This window comes from Polypterus senegalus, chromosome 2 (genome assembly GCF_016835505.1).
Source record: "Polypterus senegalus isolate Bchr_013 chromosome 2, ASM1683550v1, whole genome shotgun sequence".
NCBI classification, from domain to species: domain Eukaryota; kingdom Metazoa; phylum Chordata; class Cladistia; order Polypteriformes; family Polypteridae; genus Polypterus; species Polypterus senegalus.
In genome coordinates, this window is record NC_053155.1 from 72724067 (window position 1) to 72745657 (window position 21591).

General features: G+C 36.6%; 1 protein-coding gene across 2 annotated transcripts in view; it reads right to left on the bottom strand.

Annotated features, from left to right (window-relative positions):
* Nucleotides 1–21591, bottom strand: part of LOC120523030 (interleukin-1 receptor type 1-like) — a 91670-nt gene that overhangs the window by 18115 nt on the left and 51964 nt on the right. For both annotated transcript variants that reach the window (XM_039743957.1, XM_039743958.1), the window contains exons 4-7: nt 12770–13025; nt 11071–11257; nt 9522–9687; nt 2505–2567 (exon numbers count right to left, since the gene is read on the bottom strand). In XM_039743957.1, the coding sequence (XP_039599891.1) occupies nt 2505–2567; nt 9522–9687; nt 11071–11257; nt 12770–13025 (672 nt within the window). The remainder of the gene's footprint in view (nt 1–2504; nt 2568–9521; nt 9688–11070; nt 11258–12769; nt 13026–21591) is intronic.

The following is a 21591-nucleotide window of genomic DNA, read 5'->3' on the forward strand; positions in this document are numbered from 1 at the left end:
TGATTTTTTCTTCATTTTTGTAAATTAAGTTTAGTTCCTTAGAATTTTGAAAGAACGTGAAATGTTTTTGACCTGCCTTTTTTGTCATAGGTAACAATGGATTACAGTAAGAAATGTGACATCAATATGACACAGGAAGGCTATGTCTATACTGTACTCTGCACATCAGCAAGGACAGACAGAGAATAGCTGCAGGCTAGAGTGCTTAATGATACTGAAAGGTGTTAATAATAAAAAAGACATCCAACATGGTAGAAAGTTACAACATATCCTACACTAGTCTAGCAGATCAGCTGGGATTGTTGCTCATCATGTTTCCGCCCTGTGCTCATCCATTCATTGAATGTAGTTTCCCATAGATAAATGCCAGTTATATGCCAGTTAGCAAATTAGATGTGTACCACAACAGTTGTGTGTAGATTTACTGTATCAAGCCCCTGTTTTGAGGGTTGTGGGGGATAATGCCATGTGTCTTCTCCTTCCTTGGCCACCCTATTGCCCTGTTGCCATTGCCTTACTCTTTCACAGCCCCTTCCTGGCAGCTCCACAGGCTCTTATCCGCCTTATCCACTGTCTTCCTTATGGATGACACTGGTTTTGAGTTGCTTTTCATTTGAGGTCAGAGGCAACACTATCTACCTCACTTTTCCCAACTGTACAAGTCAATCCATTTGAGGATCCTTAAGGAGACTCACAGGTGATCATGTACCCAGGTCACTTTAGTGGAGGAGCACCTCGGAAGTACTTGCAGTTGACTGTTCTCCAGTTCTATGCTTTGTGCCGGCTTCTTTCATGACCAGGTGTTAACCCCAATGATTCTACTCCATGGTATTTCTTTTTTCCAGCTTTTACTTTCTTTTCATCCGTATTTTGGATTCTAAAGATGTTCTTTTACATTTTTGTGATATACTAGGCAAATTTTATTAATGGCATTCTGGGCAATGTATATTACTTTATACAAAATATTAATATGGTACCTGTGAAATAATTAGGCACTCACATGCAACAAACAACAACTACTCTGTATAAGGACGTGCTTTAGTGTCAGTAGCTTGTGAGTTTTATAGTATTGCTTATTTTGGTAATGGGTCACGGTGGATTGCAATTGGGTGTGGTGTTATTGGTTCACAGCTTGCTTAGCAAAGGCTGTTTTTTTAAATAAATAATCACCGCACTTGCGGCAGCTTAGTGAGGGGGCGTTGGGCCATAGAAAGCCACGGGGAGATCTGCGGTGTGGGCGTTTCTCACCTAGTGCACAGGTGAAGGACTGCCCACATCTGTGATTGTTCCTGTAGCTAATGTGCTGCAGCTGCTATGGCCCTCTTTTAATATAAAAGAAGCGCAAGTTGGTTGGGGAGTTCACGAAAGAAAAAGAAGAAAACGGAGGTTGTAGTAGGAAGCACGTGAGGAGAGAGAGCACACAAGTCGGTGCAGGAGAGCGAGCGAGCGAGCGAACGAACGAGCGCTCGTGGGCAGCTGCAAGGAAGTCTGGATGTTAGGCCAACACCCAGGAGTTGAAGTTGACGTCGCTCCCGCTGAGCGATAAGGTAGCGGGAGTGACCAGGGAAAGGCAACTGGCCGCGGAAGGCCGGAAAGGCAGCGGGAGTCGGGAGGCTTGGTGCTGGATTCCCCAACGTGTGCGTCCTGGCCGTTGGATGTGAACCAAGTCTCGGGACTGGGATGAGTGCCAGACCGAAGCCAGGGATCAGAAGGTCTCCAGGCAGCTGCAGAGAGAGCGTCTCGCCTGTTGAAGGGCCCGTATGGGAGAAGCAGGTGAGACGCTAACGCTAACAGAAAAGAAGCACTAGGCTTGTTATTGATTTTAAAGACTGCTTCCTAAGGAACGTTTTAACCTCGTTTTAAAGGATTGTCTTTTTTGTGTTTATTTTTTAACCTCCACGTTTGGTTTTTATGGATTATTTATTTAATGATGAAGAATTTCGAATCACTGCACTTTATGGACACTTTGTTTTGATTATGTGACTATTTTAATAAAAGCACCTTTGCACATTTGAACCATCCCCTTGCTAAGTTGTTGCCTTCACTGTCTAACTCATCTCGGTGACATTATCGACGGTGTTGGGTTCAAGGGCTCCTGAACAGCAATGGGAGCATAGAGTCAAACCCGCATCATCACATTGGGTCATTGCTCCAACAATTGCACTCAATTTCCCTCCATGATCATGCTCAATTTATGAATGGGGACCCTGCTCTGACAATTAAGCTCTATTTACCAGGGGGAACCCCTTTGGTAGGTTACAAAGCCCCTTAAGTAAATGGTGAAAAGTGGGTTACAACAAAAAAAAAAGTTGAGAAACTCTGCTTTATTGGACAGGTGCTTTAATCTGTGCCTGAGCCATACATAGCAGATTTTATTCTGATATTGTTATAAAGGAGCTTCGTTCTCAGAAGATTTGTCAACTAAAGTATAATTATATGTGATATATCTTAAACTTTTTGGCATTGTTCTAGTTGTGTAAAGAAAATATTCACAAAGTACTTACCAAGCTCGGCTTCAATTGTATTATTAGAAGGGGAAACAACCAACGGCTGTGCATAATAATCATCTAAAAAAATAAGCAAAGAGTTAAGTCAGTTAATTTTTATCTTGCTAACGTTCATTCACCACACAACTTTATTTCTACTGATACAAGTACTCCCTATACTATTTATTAGTGTTTTTGATATGACAAAAGGCTTTTTCATAGAGTCTTCATTATGAGAGATATTATTACTTAGAATTAAAGGAATAACTCAATACAGACTGTGACAAAGGGCCTATAAAGTGAGGTAAGCATGATCTAAAATTTTAATATAAAATGGACATCATCTAGCAACCTACAAACGTGAATAGTTCATTAGGACACAGTGCCATCCTGGATTGCTTTATGCCAAATTGCTTCAGACAGACTTCAGTCCTTGCCACCCTGAATTGGATAAGCTCAGTACAGAAAACAGACGGATAGATTTACCTGTATAGGTGCTATACATAATTCTTTAAACCTGAAAATGTTTTACTTAAAGAGATTAAATCAACTAATCCTGCACTGTGCAAGAGAAACTACTGGATTTGTGCCTGGAACTGACAGGCTTTATTGACAGGCTAACCTAAGTAAAAATACAGCAATATTGTGTAATGTATCTTATTAAATAAAATATACTACAATGAAAATATGTTTGTGTCATTGTTATAATACACTTCTGATATAGTTATGATATAAAATGTAACTGTAACAAACATTTTGCTATATTTTTACTTTCTTTTTATTATACCTTTCATTTTACTTAAATGAACAGAAGGCATCCAGTAACACACAATTTACTCAAATATTCAGTTACATAAGCAATACAGCAGTTCAACCATTGTATCCCCAAAAAAAATCAATCATCAGAACAAAGAAAACAGACAATCTATTTACCCTTCCAACATTTCAGAGAAATATGGCAAAAAAAGACCTAATGTGCTTTTTTGCATAAATTAAAACAACAAATAAAGTTAAGCAGACCCCTGACAAAATATTTCACATTAACAATTAATTCACAAATTAATTCTAAAATAATTTGTTTTTACTTCCTGAGAGAGATTTCCAGTTGAAGGTAATGTATGATCTTACTTTCCCACTGAGTTATGACAGGTATATTTGGATTATTCCAGTAAGCAAAAAGAAGTTTTTGTGCAAGTAATGTACTGTAGTTTATGATACCACAGTAGACAGTCCCTTAGATAATGCTTTCCCATTCAGCATTAATACAGATATTGCTATTAAGGGGTTGGGAGAAATAAGGGATTGGGGGCACCCTGAGAGATAAAAAAAAAAATGAATCCAAAATGTTCTGGGAGTAGAGGATTCCCAAAACATATGACCTAGTGAGGCAGACACCTATGAATGGCATTTACAATTCAGACCTTGTTCTGCATACATTTCAGTCACATTGAGATGTGTTAATAATAATATATATTCAAGTAACATCCATTAATTAGCATCCTTTTCAAATAAAAGCTATAATAAGAAGAGATGGAAATTTTCACAACACTAAATCATTTCTGCCAAAGTTAAACTGAGTTAATCAGCAATTTCAACCACAGCAATTTTGCTAGGTGTGATACTGTTGTGATTTGCCTGCACAAAATTGCCAAAAAGTGATACAGTGCTCAAAATAAATAGTGCCTTAGAAAACAGCACACACCCCAGACAGCCCAAACTAAAACTCAATAAGGAGATTATCCACCCTGCACAGGCTCAAATTGGGGTCAAGGCTTTTAAATATTAAAAAGTATCAGAAACATTTAGACAGACAGACAGACAGACAGACAGACAGACAGACAGACAGATAGATAGATAGATAGATAGATAGATAGATAGATACTTTATTAATACCAAGGGGAAATTCACATTAAGAAATTTGGAAATGTCCTTCAAGGGAAAAGATAACTGTAAATCCCATGCTGAAGGACAAAGACAAATACAGTCAACCCACAACATTCATGTGCTTCAAGCATTTGTGCAACTTTATTTGTACACTCTTTTTTTTTGACTTTCACAATGACAGCCTAGCACATTTGCGGGGTTCATGGCTACTAAAAAAGGGTACAATGTGTGCAAGTTTGGGAATTGGCTAGTATCCTTCAATGGTCTTGTTCACATTACTATTGCAAACAGCTCCCCGTTCATATTTTAGATATTTTGCTTAAAATATAAAGCTTTGTGTTGCAGTTATGCCGCAAAGCATAGTGCAAATCCTTTGGACGCTAAACCCACGCGTGTAATGTCAGTGATGTGGCTTCATTGAAGAATATTGGCTGCGAGTTTGGTGTTTACGAATCAACCAGAGGCGTAGAGACTTTGGCCTGCCAATCCCATCATCAATCACAGCCTCAAGGTTAAACAATAACTCACATCTGCTATGCTCCTGCATGATGCAGACATCACTGACAGACTATTTCAAGCCAGAGAGTCCTTCACAATCTCTAGCACAATCTGCCAACAGTAAAGGCATTTTCTGGCAGCAGTGACAAAAAGTTTTGGGTTTTTTTTTTCTGAGATGTTAGCACAAAAGTTCAAAAAATGTAAGTGAACAACTAGTCTCTCTATTATAATAAAAAAATCTAGGGACAAGACAAGACTAATCCTATGAGACGTGACTTTTTGAAGAGACTTTTTGGAAGGAAGTCCCACGAGACGGAGACTTTTGCCATGAGATTCTTTCAAGTCACACCCTGCTAACAACTATTTTCAAACAAGACCACGGTCATCAGGTGCATTCCTGGACAGACACCGATCCATTAAAGGGCTTATTTATGAGCACACACACACACACACACTAACAGAGATCCAGTTTTGAATCACCCATTCTTCTAAATACAGCACAGAGAAACAAGGAAGTCAAACAAATTAACATGAAAATTGTTAAACAGTTACACAGCAAACTGTGTAACTCGTTTCTCTACGATTGATCGCCTACTAAACCCAGGTAGCTCAAAGGAATGCCTCCTAAGTGCTTCCAGTGAAACCTGTGAGGCTGTCGCTGTATTTTTCAATCAAAAAATTAATGATATTAGAAATAACATAGTATATCTCCCCAACACTAAGGATCCTCCTAAACCCCAGCATCCTGTTATAAACAAATTAAACTCTTTCACTAGGATAGATTTACCTGATTTAAAGAAAATAATCTCTCAATTAAAACCCTCCACCTGCGTCCTTGACCCGATACCAACAAGGTTTTTCAAAGAAGTATCAGGCGTGCTAATTGATAATGTTCTGGACATAGTAAATTCGTCACTAGATACGGGGGTCTTCCCAGACTGTCTTAAGACTGCTGTAGTTAAACCCCTACTTAAGAAACATAATCTCGACCCTCAGCTCTTGAAAATTTTAGACCCATCTCTAACCTGCCCTTCTTAAGTAAAGTTCTGGAGAAGGCAGTCATTATGCAGTTAAATGACCACCTAAATAAACATGCTATTCTTGATAAATTTCAGTCGGGTTTTAGAACAAATCACAGCACAGAAACTGCACTGTTAAAGTAGTAAATGATTTGAAAGTGAACGCAGACAGAGGCCATTTATCTGTTCTCATCCTCTTAGATCTGAGTGCTGCATTTGACACCATTGATCACAACATTCTTAGAAATTGCCTTAGTTCAATGGGTGGGCCTCTCTGGCAGTGTCTTAAATTGGTTTGAATCCTACCTGACAGGGAGAAAATTTTTGTTAGTTGTGGGAATTACAACTCGAAGACACATGATATCCGATATGGTGTTCCACAAGGCTCTATCCTGGGTCCGCTGTTATTCTCAATCTACATGCTTCTGTTAGGTCAGATTATCTCAGGGCACAACGTGAGCTACCACAGCTATGCTGATGACACACAGCTGTACTTATCAATAGCACCTGATGACCCGATTCTATTGATTCACTAACAGAATGTCTGACTAGTATCTCAGAATGGATGAATAGTAATTTTCTCAAGTTAAATAAAGAGAAAACTGAAATTTTAGTGATCAGCAATAATGGATACAATGAGGCTATTAGAAATAAACTGGATACATTAGGATTAAAAGTCAAGACGGAGGTAAAAAGCTTAGGGTGATTGTTGACTGTAATCTGAATTTTAAATCTCATATTAATCAGATCACTAGGACAGCATTTTTTCACTTAAGAAACATAAGTAAAGTTAGACCTCTTATATCACTGAAAGATGCTGAGAAATTAGTTCACGCATTTGTTTTCAGTTGACTAGATTACTGTAACGCACTCCTCTCAGGACTACCCAAAAAAGACATAAATCATTTGCAACTAGTGCAGAATGCAGCTGCTAGAATCCTAACTAGGAAAAGAAAATCCGAGCACATTTCTCCAGTTTTAATGTCACTACACTGGTTACCTGTGTCATTCAGGATTGACTTTAAAATTCTGCTTATGGTTTATAAAGCCTTAAATAATCTGCCCCATCTTATATATCGGAATGTCTGACACCTTATATTCCAAATCGTAACCTCAGATCCTCAAATGAGTGTCTCCTTAGAATTCCAAGAACAAAACTTAAAAGAAGTGGTGAGGCGGCCTTCTGCTGCTATGCACCTAAAATCTGGAATAGCCTGCCAATAGGAATTCGCCAGGCTGATACAGTAGAGCAATTTAAAACACTGCTGAAAACACATTACTTTAACATGGCCTTTTTATAACTTCATTTTAATCGTAATTTAACTTAATCCTGATACTCTATATGTTCAATTTCCTCAAAATAACTATTCATGGTGACTCTAAAATCGGTACTGACCCCTACTCTCTTTTCTGTTTCTTTTTCCGGTGCCACCACCACCTACTCAAAGCTTCATGATGCTCAAACAATGATGGACGGATTAAAAGGCAGAAGTCTACGTGACCATCATCATCATCAAGCCCTTCCGTGAGAATCCTAAATCCAAAGAGGACTGTTTCATTTATGTTAGGTAGAATGCCCAGAGGGGACTGGGCGGTCTCATGGTCTGGAATCACTACAGATTTTATTTTTTCTCCAGCCGTCTGGAGTTTTTTTTGTTTTTTCTGTCCCCCCTGGCCATTGAACCTTACTCTTATTCGATGTTAATGTTGATTTATTTTGTTTTATAATTGTGTCTTTCATTTTTCTATTTTTTAATATGTAAAGCACTTTGAGCTACTGTTTGTATGAAAACGTGCTATATAAATAAATGTTGTTGTTGTTGTTGTTGTTAAATGTGTATCAACTGACTATGCTGAAGCAGTTGGTGGTGATAATGCAGAAGATGAAATTATTAACCTTTCAATATCCCGTAAAATATCTACAAGCATTAATACCATCCGGTCTTCCACCGGCCGAATTACTGTTGAAAGAAGGATGTATCGTAATGTTATTGTGTAATTTATGTTTGAGTGATGAACTACGCAATAGAACAGAATTAGTTGTATTAAAAATTGGTCAAATAATTCTAACGTAAAATTTTAACAGGCAACAAGAAAGGTAATGTAGTACATCTTCCGCGAATAACATTAGACACAAAAGAAGATCTTGATATGCCGTTCCTATTAAAACGTTTACAGTATCCTGTTAGAATAGCTTTTGCTATGACAATTAACAAATCACAGGGAAAAAGTCAGTTTATTTATTAGAGAGAAAGAAATGAAATTCACTCACAGGCAGTTATAGGTTGTGTTGTCACGATGTAAATCCAAACACGGAATCAAAATTCACTGTGATCTTGAAGAAAAGTTAATTCCCAAATATTGTTTTAACTGAAGTTTTAAAGTAAAAATGAAAATAATGCATATGTAACAATTCCCTTTAAATTGTATATCCGGTTAACCAAACCTGGGGGTTGGCGAGCGAAGCCCCCTAGTGAGGAAAAATATATTTTACATGTTACCAATTGTAGTGTGTTGACTATATTCTATGGGTTATTTTGGTGCTATTAAAAGTGCATATTACCAAAAACAGTGTTTTGTTATTCTATGCAGAAAAGTGTATTTTGAGCAATCTCTAGTGAAAGATTACAGTTTTTAATGGTCATGGAACCCTAACCCCCCTACTTCCCATAGGTTAAATTTATCAATATTTATATTTTTGACTTTCACATTGGTTCCTAAGAACATTATCCCCATGAAAGTTGAGGATTGACTGTAATGTTCTTCTTAGGACATTTTGCAAGCTATTTATAGATTTTTTTCTGGCTTTAGTATTCAATTTGGACCATTTTCTGATGATATTTTGTTTTTCATTTCAGCTGCACTACTTTGTCAGGATTTTCCTTTACTGTATGTGACAGTAGATGTTGTGAGCATATCAATCATAACACAACAGGAAAAAATGGTCATTCTAGATTTACAGTATTACCTTATCCAACTACTTGGATTCCAATGCCCTTCTTTGGTATTTATTTTCTTAAATTCATGCTTGATTTTTTTAATTTATTTTGAACTTGGCAATAATTTTTGACTTTGACCTGGTCTTGCAGTGTTTGGCTTTGGTAACTGGTTATTTTTTGATCTCCTGGTTCTGACCCTTGCTTCATTTTTTCTCTAAGCCTTTTCTTCCAGTCGTCCCCTTTTTTACTTTCGATCTGGGCAGAACAGTTCTTTTGTATTTAAAACAATTTTCTAAATGAACAAAAGTAACACAAAAACGGGCAAGGCATGCAAAAAAAAAATGCAAAATACTCAAAAAACGATGTCAGAAAAACTATTGAAGTCCATTATAACTAGAAAAATCCAAACAGTACCTACTGTACTAAACTCACAATGACGCTCTTAGGGACCTTAAATCTCATCCTGAATATAAAGGCAGTGATGTAATGGTGGTCCTGTCTCTTTGGGGTTCCACCCATAAAACACAACAAGAAAGTACAAATGGTCAGAGAGCTGCCGTTACCATTGGTGATGTAAACATTTAACACACCATCATTGACTACTATACCGTATGAGATTCTCATTAGTTTAATGAAGCATTTTTTATTTTTTTATTATCACATTTTTCTTTTAGAAAATGTAAGATTTGAATTACCTATCACATTTAAGTCTATGGTCCTTGTTGCTTTGTATTCAGTGCCATTCAGCCAAAATGTTATTTCACAAGTGTAATTCCCAATGTCCTCCAGACTGACACGTTGAACCAAAAGTTTGTTTCCATAAAAAATAAATTTTTCATCATTTTCAATTGCTTTACATTCCTGTCAAAAATTAAGGATACAAATAATAGGAGTTATTCAAAACATTTCCACACATTTTAATTTCAAAGCATTTTTTATGAGGTACCTACTCTGGGCATGTGTGCACTGGCAGAATCAGGAAGAGGAAGTGTCCTCGTTGAAGAGATGATTATACCGCCGGCCACATGATTTTTTGCAAAACTGTAGACTGGTATATTATTTGCCTTTTGCGCATGTAAACAGCATAAGGTAAGCAACATAATAAGTGACACGAAAAGCAACTCTTCTGTGTTCACTGTAATAAAATAAGATTTTTTTTTCCGTGAAGGCTGACCAATCAGGGAACGAGGTGCTGTAAAGAGCAGTTCTAATCAATGAAGAGCATGGTAACATGTACAGACCAACAGAGCACAATTGGAGTCTGCTTTTCGAAAGCTCTCTGTTTGCTCCAATCCACAATGAAATGCAAACCCAGAGTTTTCACAACTATACGGCTCTGGAGAGCATTTTTAAAAGTCATTGTTTTTGAGGATTAAAAACACCAGGGTAGTGTGGACATAACTCAAGTCTGCCGGTTTAGTGTCCTGTTGCTGGTGATCTTGCATTCAATGATCCATTTGCTGCAGAGTTGTGAACTTAATGTAATTGCACATCTAGTAATTTTGTCAAGGAATAAGAAAGAAGTGTTATGCAATTTTGTGGGCAAAGGTGTTAAAGGAGCTGAAATTCACAATAGTTTCTGTGCTAAATATGGCGATAATGCATGATGATGTATATGTTAAAAATGGACAAGTGTGAATGAGATACCTTTGTGGAAGTCATCAACATGAACCACTAATGATAAGGAGAGAAGCAAGGGCCATTCTCATAGACAAAAAATTCATGATAGCGGACATTGCATTATATCTATGTAGCAATCAACTTTCAGTAATGATGAGAGGGCAGGAAGTGGTTTTGCAATTTAACCAAACAACTCTTTTTTTTCTGAATACATTCAAAAGCTTGCAAACAGGAGTTATTAATGTACTGCAATGCAGAGATACTATTTTAGGAAATACTTCATTGGAAAGATCTCTTACATAAATAAAAAAAATCATGAAAATTAAAGTTCATTAACTTTTTGAAGATCCCACTTTATTCCACCATGCCTTGTAATTCAACACCATTATTACATTAATAGTGAGAGTAATATTTACTGTAATTGGATTTTAATATGTTCAGTGTATACAATAAAGCAATTTCCACTTGTAACATTTATGGTTCCAGCAACATATTTGCAGGAGCCCTTAATGCAATTGGAAGAAACAAAAAGAGTATTACTTGAAAAACCCTCTTGATTTCAATTTTAAAATTAAAAAAATGCTTTCTTTAAAAAGAAAATCCATCTTTTCCCATTCCATTTACCTTGTACCAGCGTATGATATGTGCTTCTGATCTCTCCATAAAGGTCTTCACATCAGAGCAAATAATGTTACCATTAGGTAAAGTTTTCAGTTGTTGCAAATAGACCAGACTATCGTGGATACAATGATTTCTTCTTTCTTCACGAACATTTACAAATATAGCTTGTTTAATGCAATTGACAGAATTTCTATTTCAAAAGAAAAAAAAGTACACTGTAAATATTTGCATCATAAGCATATTGGAATATAGTACATCCATATCACTAAGACGTTTATGCATTAATTAGCAAGAAATTAGAATTAATAAACAAAAATAGTTTTATATAAGACATTAATGTCAATGATTTGGTACAAGCATGTAGCATGTTGATGAGGACATGCAAGTAAGAATTTACCTGTGTTGGGTTAGTGTTTAATAATTATGGTAATATAATTTTAATTTGTGTCTGCTGTTTTTGTTCTTTTAATATCTAGATTAAAAAGAATTTACTAAGTATCTACAATTACAAGTTAAAATATTTGGATTTTTGACTAATGAGGGGGATTAAACATCAATCCCTTATTAGGATCAAAAACATAAAATATACCGTTTATAAAAAATAGATATATTGAAATTTACAATTGAGGATATGTATAGGACCTGGGTATAGACATTTTAATTAAAACAATTAGTAGGATGGGTGTGACTTTGGAAATAACAATTTTATGATTGGAGTATGTGTACCCATGCGATTTTGATATGGCCTTCGAGCTGATATCTCCTACTCTAAACCACCCCCTTCTGGGTAGGGTTGGGGATGATCTTGCGGTCTTGTATGCATGTTATCATCCAGTTGACACTTGGAACAACCACCAGAGGGCGAACTGGAGGCGACCGGCAGCATTCTGAAGTTTGAGCTCCACCACCGCGCCCCTGCTGCTTTTGAAATTAAATTGAGTTCTATGCGTACAAGTGTGTGTGTGTCTGTCCAGCCCAGAAATGAGACGTAGAGTTAGGTTGAGGGCTCCATTTCCAAGGATACGCAAACGAGGCCAGCACACCGGCAAAAGGAAACCTACTAAGAAAGACAGTCACTTAGGTGCTAATGCACAAATGTACTTCCTGTACTGATGATGACTCTACTGCAATCAGTTCTTACTTTTCATTAATCTCTAAGTAAATCAATACATTGCATGTTTACAAAGAAATTTGCTGGCTCTTCTGTGTGTTGCAGTAATTCAATATAAATCTAGCTTGAATTCTATCCCAGTTTTATATTGTATTCTAGTTAGGTTTCTAAAATACCTTGAGAAGGTCACTATAAGAACTAAGTTAAATAAAAAAAAAAACTTTTAAGCTGTTTTTGTAATTTAGGCATTCAATAGACATTGGTTATTTTTAGGAAATGCCCATGGTTTAGTCACCACCCATAATAAAACTTTAAATAGTTGTATACCAAGGTGATCAAATATAGAATGTATAGCTTCAGTTAGTTGGCACTCTTAAAACAATATGTGTCACACATTATTTAAAATAAATTAGAGGGATACTTGACAGTAAAGGTCATAGTCATAAGAAAGATATTTGCTATATGTGGAAATGTGTACAAATAAAAGAGCTTTTTTTAGATCAAGTAAACTTAGTTGAACAAATTATCTGGATTGTTTTGAATAAAACCTAATTTACAGATCAAACTTGGTCCATAAGTGGTAGAGAATACCTGAGAACACACACGTAATGGCCACTGTCAGTTAGAGAGGCTGGAAGAAACCAAAGTAGCTCATTTTGTGCACTTATTGGGGATTCTCCTGAGGTGTACTCCTCTCCTGTCTCATTTTTATACCAGCTGATGTTGTACTCTGAGCCTACAAAGCTTTTTAAGATAAGAGGATCCAGCAGCGTGCAAGATAGCACCATAGCTTCTCCTTCTGTCACAAAGAAGCGATGAAAGTCCACTCCAAGGTCTTTGCAGGAATCTTAAAGACAAATAAAGAGATTTACATTTATAGAAAAAAGTTGGAAAAAACAATGGAGTGGTGGATGGATACTGCCATTACTACTGCAATCACAAAAACAGTACCAAGTATCGCATTTAAAAAGATAACCTTTGAATTATTGGCTAAACATTTTGAGACACACTTAAAGGAAAGAAGGCTAAAAAATAGTTATAGTCAAATACAAAGCAAAATAAAACAGATTCTGTTTAGTCTGAGTCTACATAAAAGCAAGGTAAGGTATAATCTGACCCTCCCTGTACATTTCTTAATCTCACCACATGTATTCATTCTGCAAAGACAACCCAATTTCAGCAGATTGAGTTGTAGGAAATCCAATCAATAAAGATAATAACAAAAATATAGGTTGCCGCAAGTTAAGTCCTAAAAAGATGTTCTACAAGAATACCCAATTCTATGTGTCCTCCATCTGGTCACTGGTACTAAAATTGAACAATGTTTCTCAGTTATTTTCTCCCAAAATACGACCAAACAAAGTGCTTCCAAACTACCAATTTGCATGCACTTTTTGAAGCTGCACCTATTCACACAGCATCCTGGGATTTCTTAGGTTTTAGGTTCTGATTTCTTCTGGATACCTGCAATTCTATGAATCCAATCAAACAGTCAAGGAACTTTGGTTTTGTTTGAGTTCTAGTTTTTTTTATCTGGCCTTGTCTCTAACTGTACCCTTCTGTAACTTGTGCTCTACTATAAATTTTAATTGTTTTATTTGTTAATTTGATCAATTTTAATCACTCATATTATATGTAAATAGGTTTGTTTTTGTGAGTTGTCTAAGACAAAGGTGTCTGCTACATAAAGGATACTAATATATTATAAAAGTCCAAGCAGAACATACCGTATATGGTCATGAATAAGTTGGGTCTTGAAACCCGAAAAATCGATCATAAAATCAGACCCCGACCTACAGTATTATGCCTGTTCAAAAATGTGACAGTTAATTTTTTTTTTTACCATTTTCTTGTCTCCTCCAATCTCACATCAGTTTCTCAGACACAGCAGCGCAGTTACCAATTTCTTTGCCTACTTCAAAGACGTTTAATTTAAAATCAGCTTCATATTTTCTTCTGATTGAATGCTCCATTGTAAATAAGGGATGCTCTTATGATAAAGGTGTATGAGGGTGTGAGATACAAAAAACACAAATCAGTGCAAACGTTGCTTCAGAATAGTTTGGGTATTACCGTGTGGTCACGTAGACACAATAGATAGAAAGAGAGATTAGGAGCATGAGCTGATACAGCGCATTGTAACACACACATAGAAAGAAAAGACAGTGTGCTCCATGGTTGCTCTCTCAGGAGGGTGTTAGCATATCATAATCATAATGTTGTACCAATAGCATGAGTTTTCCACATTTGAATTATACGACCAACATTATAAAATACCAGAAATTATACTGTAAAATCAAGTCCCGACTTATCAGCGGGAGAACTTATCCGCGAGTATATATGGCACATTCTTCTTTATGACCCACCCAGAAAAGAACGTGAGAGGCTGAAAACTGCATCATCATTTATAACAATTTGTGAAAGAAAAAATCTATAGGTAACAGAAATCCCATAAAATCATTCCATCCTCACTGTGATCTCCAAGGATTGATAATAGTCTGTCCAACCTAACCCAACCATAGGGCCATCTACTGCTGTAGCCAAAAAAAGCAGCAGCAACTGCACATAGCAAAAGATCTTTCCCTAGGGAACCTTGGGTGTAGAGGAGATCAGTGAATTTTTATCAAGAGATTTAAACTGTTTTCTGGAGGTTATCCACATTAAGAACTTGTGATTACACAAGCCAAATGGTCAAAATAAGCATTCAACTCCCATGCAGCCTCAGGCAAGTTCCAGATATTAGCATTTTTTTCATTTGGAACACAGAAGCCCAAAGGGCCAATAGTTTAATATAACCTTAAATGTAAGTAAATAACAGAAGGAGTTGTCATACTTCAGAATCAAAATCACTTAATTGCTAGCATGTGAAACATACCATAATTTACTTTGGTTAGGAGCAAAACATGGGATACAAGACATAACCAACTCAAGACAACAGAATTTCAACCCACTATTAACCTGACACTATACCAATACAACAGTTTCTTGAACAAAACATTTACTACTTCAATAGTTAACTCAAATTGACAGAAAAACTATACAAAACAATATACATAGCAAAAAGTAAAAGCTGAGTATGAAGTATTTACAAATAGACAGACACAACAGTTATCAGTTATATGTTGCAAAAACAGAAGTAAAATATGTAAATTTATTTAAGAGCTGAATAATTTGTGGAAAGAAGCTGTGGAGATGGTGTGTAGTTCGGGTCACAATAGACCTGAACCTCCTGTGTGATGGCAATTTAATGAACTGACGGCTGTTGAGACGTGTGGAGTCAACTTCAATCTTTCTTGCTCTCGTTTTCGTTCTGGTGAACAACAGATCTTTTAATGTTGGGAGATAGCAAAATTTATTAAGTTCAGAGATTTTATCCTTCTTGGGAACGGGAATAACAGTAGCAGTCTAGAACTTTGCCCAGCTGCAGGGAGGTGTTGAATTTGTCAGTGAAGACAGGTGTTTACTGGTCCGCACAATATCTAAGAGTACCAGGTGAGACTCCATCAGGACCAGCTGCTTTCTGCTTCCTGAGAAGTTTTTGTACCTCCTCTTGCTTCACAGAAAGTATTGGGTGGAGTGGAAAGGAATGACTTGGGGCAAGAGAAGTGGAAGAAAGTGAATCAGACCCAATGAAGGGGGGATGTTACACTGAAATGGTTGCGAGAGGGAGAGAGGGGGGCTGTTCATATAGAAGGCAGAGGGTCATGTCCTTGTCAAACCGTCAATAAAACTCATTTAGCCGATTAGCTATTCACCTTTTGTACACCTTGAGTAGATCCCATCCCAGCATGTCTGTGTTATTTTTTCTCAGAGCTATTTGCATTGTGACAGGGTAAAACATGAACCTCAAAGTTGTCTTTGCCAATGTGATAGCTGAAAGTACATCCTTTAACCTGTTTCTGAATACCTTTCCAAAAACTGATGTACCAAACTCTTTCGACTTTTATTGTCCAAAGTGAACCCTGAGAATTTACAGTTCTGTTGGGGTCATCTTTCCACATCCCACTCTTTTTTACATCAATTTTTTGTAGCAAATATCTGGCACTAGTTGTAGACTTTGATGAAAATGATTACCATAATACAGATGGTATGTCAATCAGTTAGAAAAGTGTAAGCAGTAGGTTACCATTCATTGACTTTAAATAAGGATGTGAAAAATTCTCACTTACCTCCAAATGCAAAGCCAAACTAAAATTTGTAGCCTTCATATTGAATTGTAATCATATCTGTTGATCTAAAACTTGCAGTACTATTGATTAAAATATGAGAAATCGGTGGTTTTGCATTCCTTTCATTTCAAGAGAGACCTGTTACAATATTCCAGTTCAGACTGTGCAAGGTTTTACTCATCTGCACAATAATAATTTCAGCCACTTCTTTCAAACAATAAACAGCAAGCTGACAGCTGCTTTTATTTAATAAAAAATAACTTGTTGTGGCTTCTTTTATTTTGTGTATAGAACATACACCATCAGTTTTCTGTCAGGACATATATCCAAGTTGAAGTATTAATATTCATTGGTAAGCATAGCAGCCTAGATAATTAAATATAACATAGCTTCTAACATGAAACATTTACCTAATGACCTACTTCCAAATCTTGCAAAAACTTGCAGACCCGATGAAAGCTTGATGAACTGCATGTGTTAAATAGAGCAAAATACAGAACATTAACAATTGTGGTTAGTAACCTGTGGTTGGCAACAGTGAAATTTTATAACTCCAGCAATAAAAGGCATACACTCCCACACCAGATTGAGTAACAGAAAAATAACAGATTAAGTAACCATTTATAATATTTTTAAAACTGTATGAAGATTGTACTCTTATACAAATATCAATTGTTTCATTTTATTCATGAGATGTAGAGAATAAATAAAAAACAAGATTGTTCAACAAAAAGAATATGTAACAATGCATAAACATTTAAATAATATGATTGCTCTATCTCCAAAGCATACTTGCACTTTTGGAAAATATACGCTTAGATGATCTGAGGCTGCTCTGAGAATGGGACCTTAAAAATAAAACTTCAAGATGACAAATGAAAAACAGGTGATAACATCCTTTCATATTTTAAAACAGTTCTAGCTTTGTGCCTAAGTAGTGCTCAAATGGAAAAAATTACATCTTACATTAGAGTTTGAAATTGAAATTCAGCCTATTAGGAAACAACTCAAAAATGCTTCTATATCTGCCAGAGCTTCATTAATGTCCTTCTAGGCTCTACTTAAAGTAAGTGGCCTTTTTCTTGTTGGTGTAAGGATATTTTTAAGTGGCTTCTCCATAGAATATTTGCAACTGAAAATTGTTTAGTTATAACATTAATATTGTATGCATAAATTGAAACCAATGCAATGTATTACAAATCTTGGCTAGCTGATTAATTGAATCTTATAATAGTAATTGGAAATATCCCTAAACAGTTTAAACAGTTCGGTATACTAGTATCCTGTCTGAGTAAAACTAGCTGCAAGGCAAGAACTATTCATAGGCAGTGGGTCAGTTCATCGAAGAGCACATTCACTCAGTGTTGTATAAAGTATTCAACAGCAATACCTGAGTAAAAGTAAAATTACTTTTCTGGTAAATGACCTAACTAAAAGTAAAATATTCCCTTGAGAAAACTAATAAGGTAGAAGTTTTCAAGTATCTGTTAAATGGGTGCACTTAAGTATCACAAATACAAGTAAACGTATGATCTCTTCCTGTTTTATACTGTATATACAGTCAAATAACATTCTTACAAACCTAAAATAAGTCAGTCTACCTTCTTTTAGCACTTGAATCATATTACAATCACTAAAGTATGAGCCACATAACTGCAACTTGATGCTGTGACATTCAGCCTGAGCGGATATCTTAAAAATTGTAAACTAATTTTCTAGGCTGGGTGCTAACAGGATAGGCATACAGCTTTCTCCTGATTTAAGAAGGAGCTAATTTGTTCCTGAAAACCACTTCAGGAACTTTATCAATTCTCATAACCTAATTGGAATTCATTTAAATGGAGAATAATTTTCAGCATTTCCTGGCCCAAAACTGTCAACAACAAACTACATAAAAATTGACAAACAAACCCTAATAAAACAATGCCGCTCATCATATAATACCCAATATAACTTTTTACCTTGATTTTATCTTTTCTAATTTCACATTGTGGGGTATAGCCCGGACACAGACAGGTAGACATGATGTTTATCACCACACACATTTATTTACACTCTACACTTTATTATTTATTATTAACACCCCACAAGTCCAGGCCTTCTCACAATGCCTTTCTCTTCTGTCCACCTTCACTCCTCTCCTTTAAGACTTTGTCCTTCTTCCACCCGACTCCAGCCATCGAATGGAGGGAGGTGGCACCTTTTAACCACACCTGGACGAGCTCCAGGTGCTTCCTGATAAGCCTACGTCGACACTCCCCTGTATGGTAGAAGTACTGGCTGTGTAGCCGGAAGCACTCTGGGTGTCCCCGATTCTCTTCCCCCCAGCACTTCATGGTGTGGCAGAAGTGCTGAGGTCCAGGGCTCTCTAGGCATTGGGGCGCCCCCTGGCGGTGACCACGGGCCCCTACAGGGTTGAGCTTCCAAGCTTTCTACCCGTGGTCCCCAAAGCAATCAGGGTGGTCGCCCCCACATGGTCTGGGGAAGGTGCAAGCCCTCCTCTGGTCCTCCTGGGCATCCCGGCCGGGTCGCCACCCCAGCCATCTCCGACAACATTTAAAGAAATGGTCTTCAGGTTTTTCTTTGGGCTTTTCCAACTGTTACACAATCTGTTTTGGACCTGTGATGTGCAGAATAATGTAGGAAGTCATATGAACAACCAATGTGATGAGGTGGGAGAACCACAGCACATGAACACACAAGAACACCTCATTGCTGCCCATACATCAGACCCATTATGTTTGACAGGCGGTCACAAGGACAGACTAGAGTATTATGTCTGAGAGAGAGAGAGAGAGAGAGAGATGCTGACAGTTGATTAAGTGCAACACCAAAACTTTTTTTATTTTCTTTTTTCACACTTCTCAAAGCAATCAAGCTCATCTCACAAAAAGCAGACCTACAGTACATGGCTGCCTAATTGAACCCTGTAACTCAGTTATGACACAATGCACATATATATATATATAACATAGAGATTGCGCATCAACATCCTTCAGCCCTGTCCACAAACATTCAGCACCACCCTGTCGCGCAGATTACAGTGGCACGTACTTGGAAACCCTGCTTAGATGATCAAGTGTTAGCACTAGTGGCACACATTTATATGCTAACCTTTTTGCAGTGGTTGTCCATAAAGAAGGTGAAACCTGTTTTTTAGAAAACTGACTGAGTAAAGCATTTTGAGAGTTTGTGTTGCATATTTGTTTTCTGGTTTAATATTGCAGTAATTAACGTATCTAGAAAATGACCGTATATTGAAGTAAAACTGGCCATCTGCATTTGAAATTGTAGTAAATGTGAAAGTAGACAGAAAATTTCATAATCAAGAAAAGTTGAAATATTCTCAAAACCTACTCAAGCCGAGTATTGAAATATTGCTAATTTGTTACTGCTGAACACTGCATTCTTACACATACCCACAATCTCTAATACAGGATTAATTTAGATTCACCATTCAAATTAACACTAACTCATGCATCTGGTTACTGTGAAGAAATTCAGTGTACTCATTGAAAACCCCAACACTAACTAATATGCTACCATTTTAACAAATTTATAGTGCAGTCCATTTTCCTTACATACTCACTGCAACAATGGCAACATCAGGAGCATTAAAAGACACTAAGATTACTCATACAGGGCCGGTTCAGAGTTGCCAGGTAATCTAAACCACAACTGTTTAGAATATACAGAACACAAGGGGGAAAACACTGGCAGGCGGGGAGAAAACATAAAACATCTACAGACAGTGACCACAGTTAAACTTTCTGCTATTGTAGTAACTGTTTAATTAATAAGCATTTACTTGATTCTTAGTAATTTTAAAGTAAAGGAAAATTAGCCAAAGGAAATCTATGCTTTTCATACATATATGTCATAACAATGTGCAACATTTAGGCTGCAGGAAGAGTATTGATCCAGACATTTTCCAAAAGCATGTCATTTACAGAGTTACTGGGCAAAAGTCTAAATTGAACATGAACACCAGCCAAATTGAAGGGACCTGACAACTAAAACTGCAGAACATGCAGCTCCAATAACAGAACATTGGTCTCTGGCACTGTGTCCAGCAGTAATTCTAATCAAAAATAAAACTCACCATCTATGATTCATTTAATTTAAATGATATACTAGACAACAACAACATATACAAAAAAAGTGTTATTACTCCAAAATTAAATCAGTATTATGATTCCCAGAACATAAATATATGTTGCAATCAATATTGGAAGAAACCTGTCACATATTTACCCAATAATGATAGTGTAAACCCTCAAGATATACTGTACACCTTTGCCATTGTACAGTAAAACAGTGAAATAGATTAATTTCAACTTATATCATTTTCCATTTTACCACTGGAATTTAGCAAAAAGCTACTTTTACAATAAATTGTGACTATTCATGTATGTACATTGAAGGAATTCTAACATGCACTAAAAATAACAGACCGGTTTGACTATTTAAAGAATTTGCGAGTCTTGATTTCTTTACGCTACGGTGGGCTGGTGCCCTGCCCGGGGTTTGTTTCCTGCCTTGCACCCTGTGTTGGCTGGAATTGGCTCCGGCAGACCCCTGTGACCCTGTAGTTAGGATATAGCAGGTTGGATAATGGATGGATGGATTTCTTTACAATAGAGCTAAAAGTGCTGAAATCAGAATTACCAGTTACATCCTTCAATAAATGTTAGTCTATATGTCATAAATCACCAGAGTATTAATAGGTTTGCTATGACCTATTTTCTTTCATGTTCAGGAAGCATGTAAAGTTGATGTAAAAAACCATTAACTAACCGACAGTATGATGAGTCATTTTACTCCGTAACTGGAAAAATAATACTGTATGTGGTTATATTCTAATTAACACAAATTAAAAACCAGATTGCAGTGGTAAAATGTTTAACTGTAATTAAAATGAATGTTTGCATGTTTATAAATGAAGAGTATTGTAGTGCACTTATTATTGTGGCAGCTTAACAGCGCTAGGAATCTAATTACAGTTTTTTCTTAGCCCAGTCACTATCTCTCCCTCTTGTATGCGTAGTTTTCTCTGGACAGTTTTGCCCAAATACTCACCTTTCCTATTACATGTTGGCTTTTATAAGTGTATGTCTAAGTGAGAATGAATGTACCCTAATTTAGGCAGCTGCCTTTTTCCATTTTCCTTTCAGTCTTGAACAAAATACTACTATTTGCTTAGACTCTGGGCTCAACATAACCCTGTACTAAATAAATCATAAA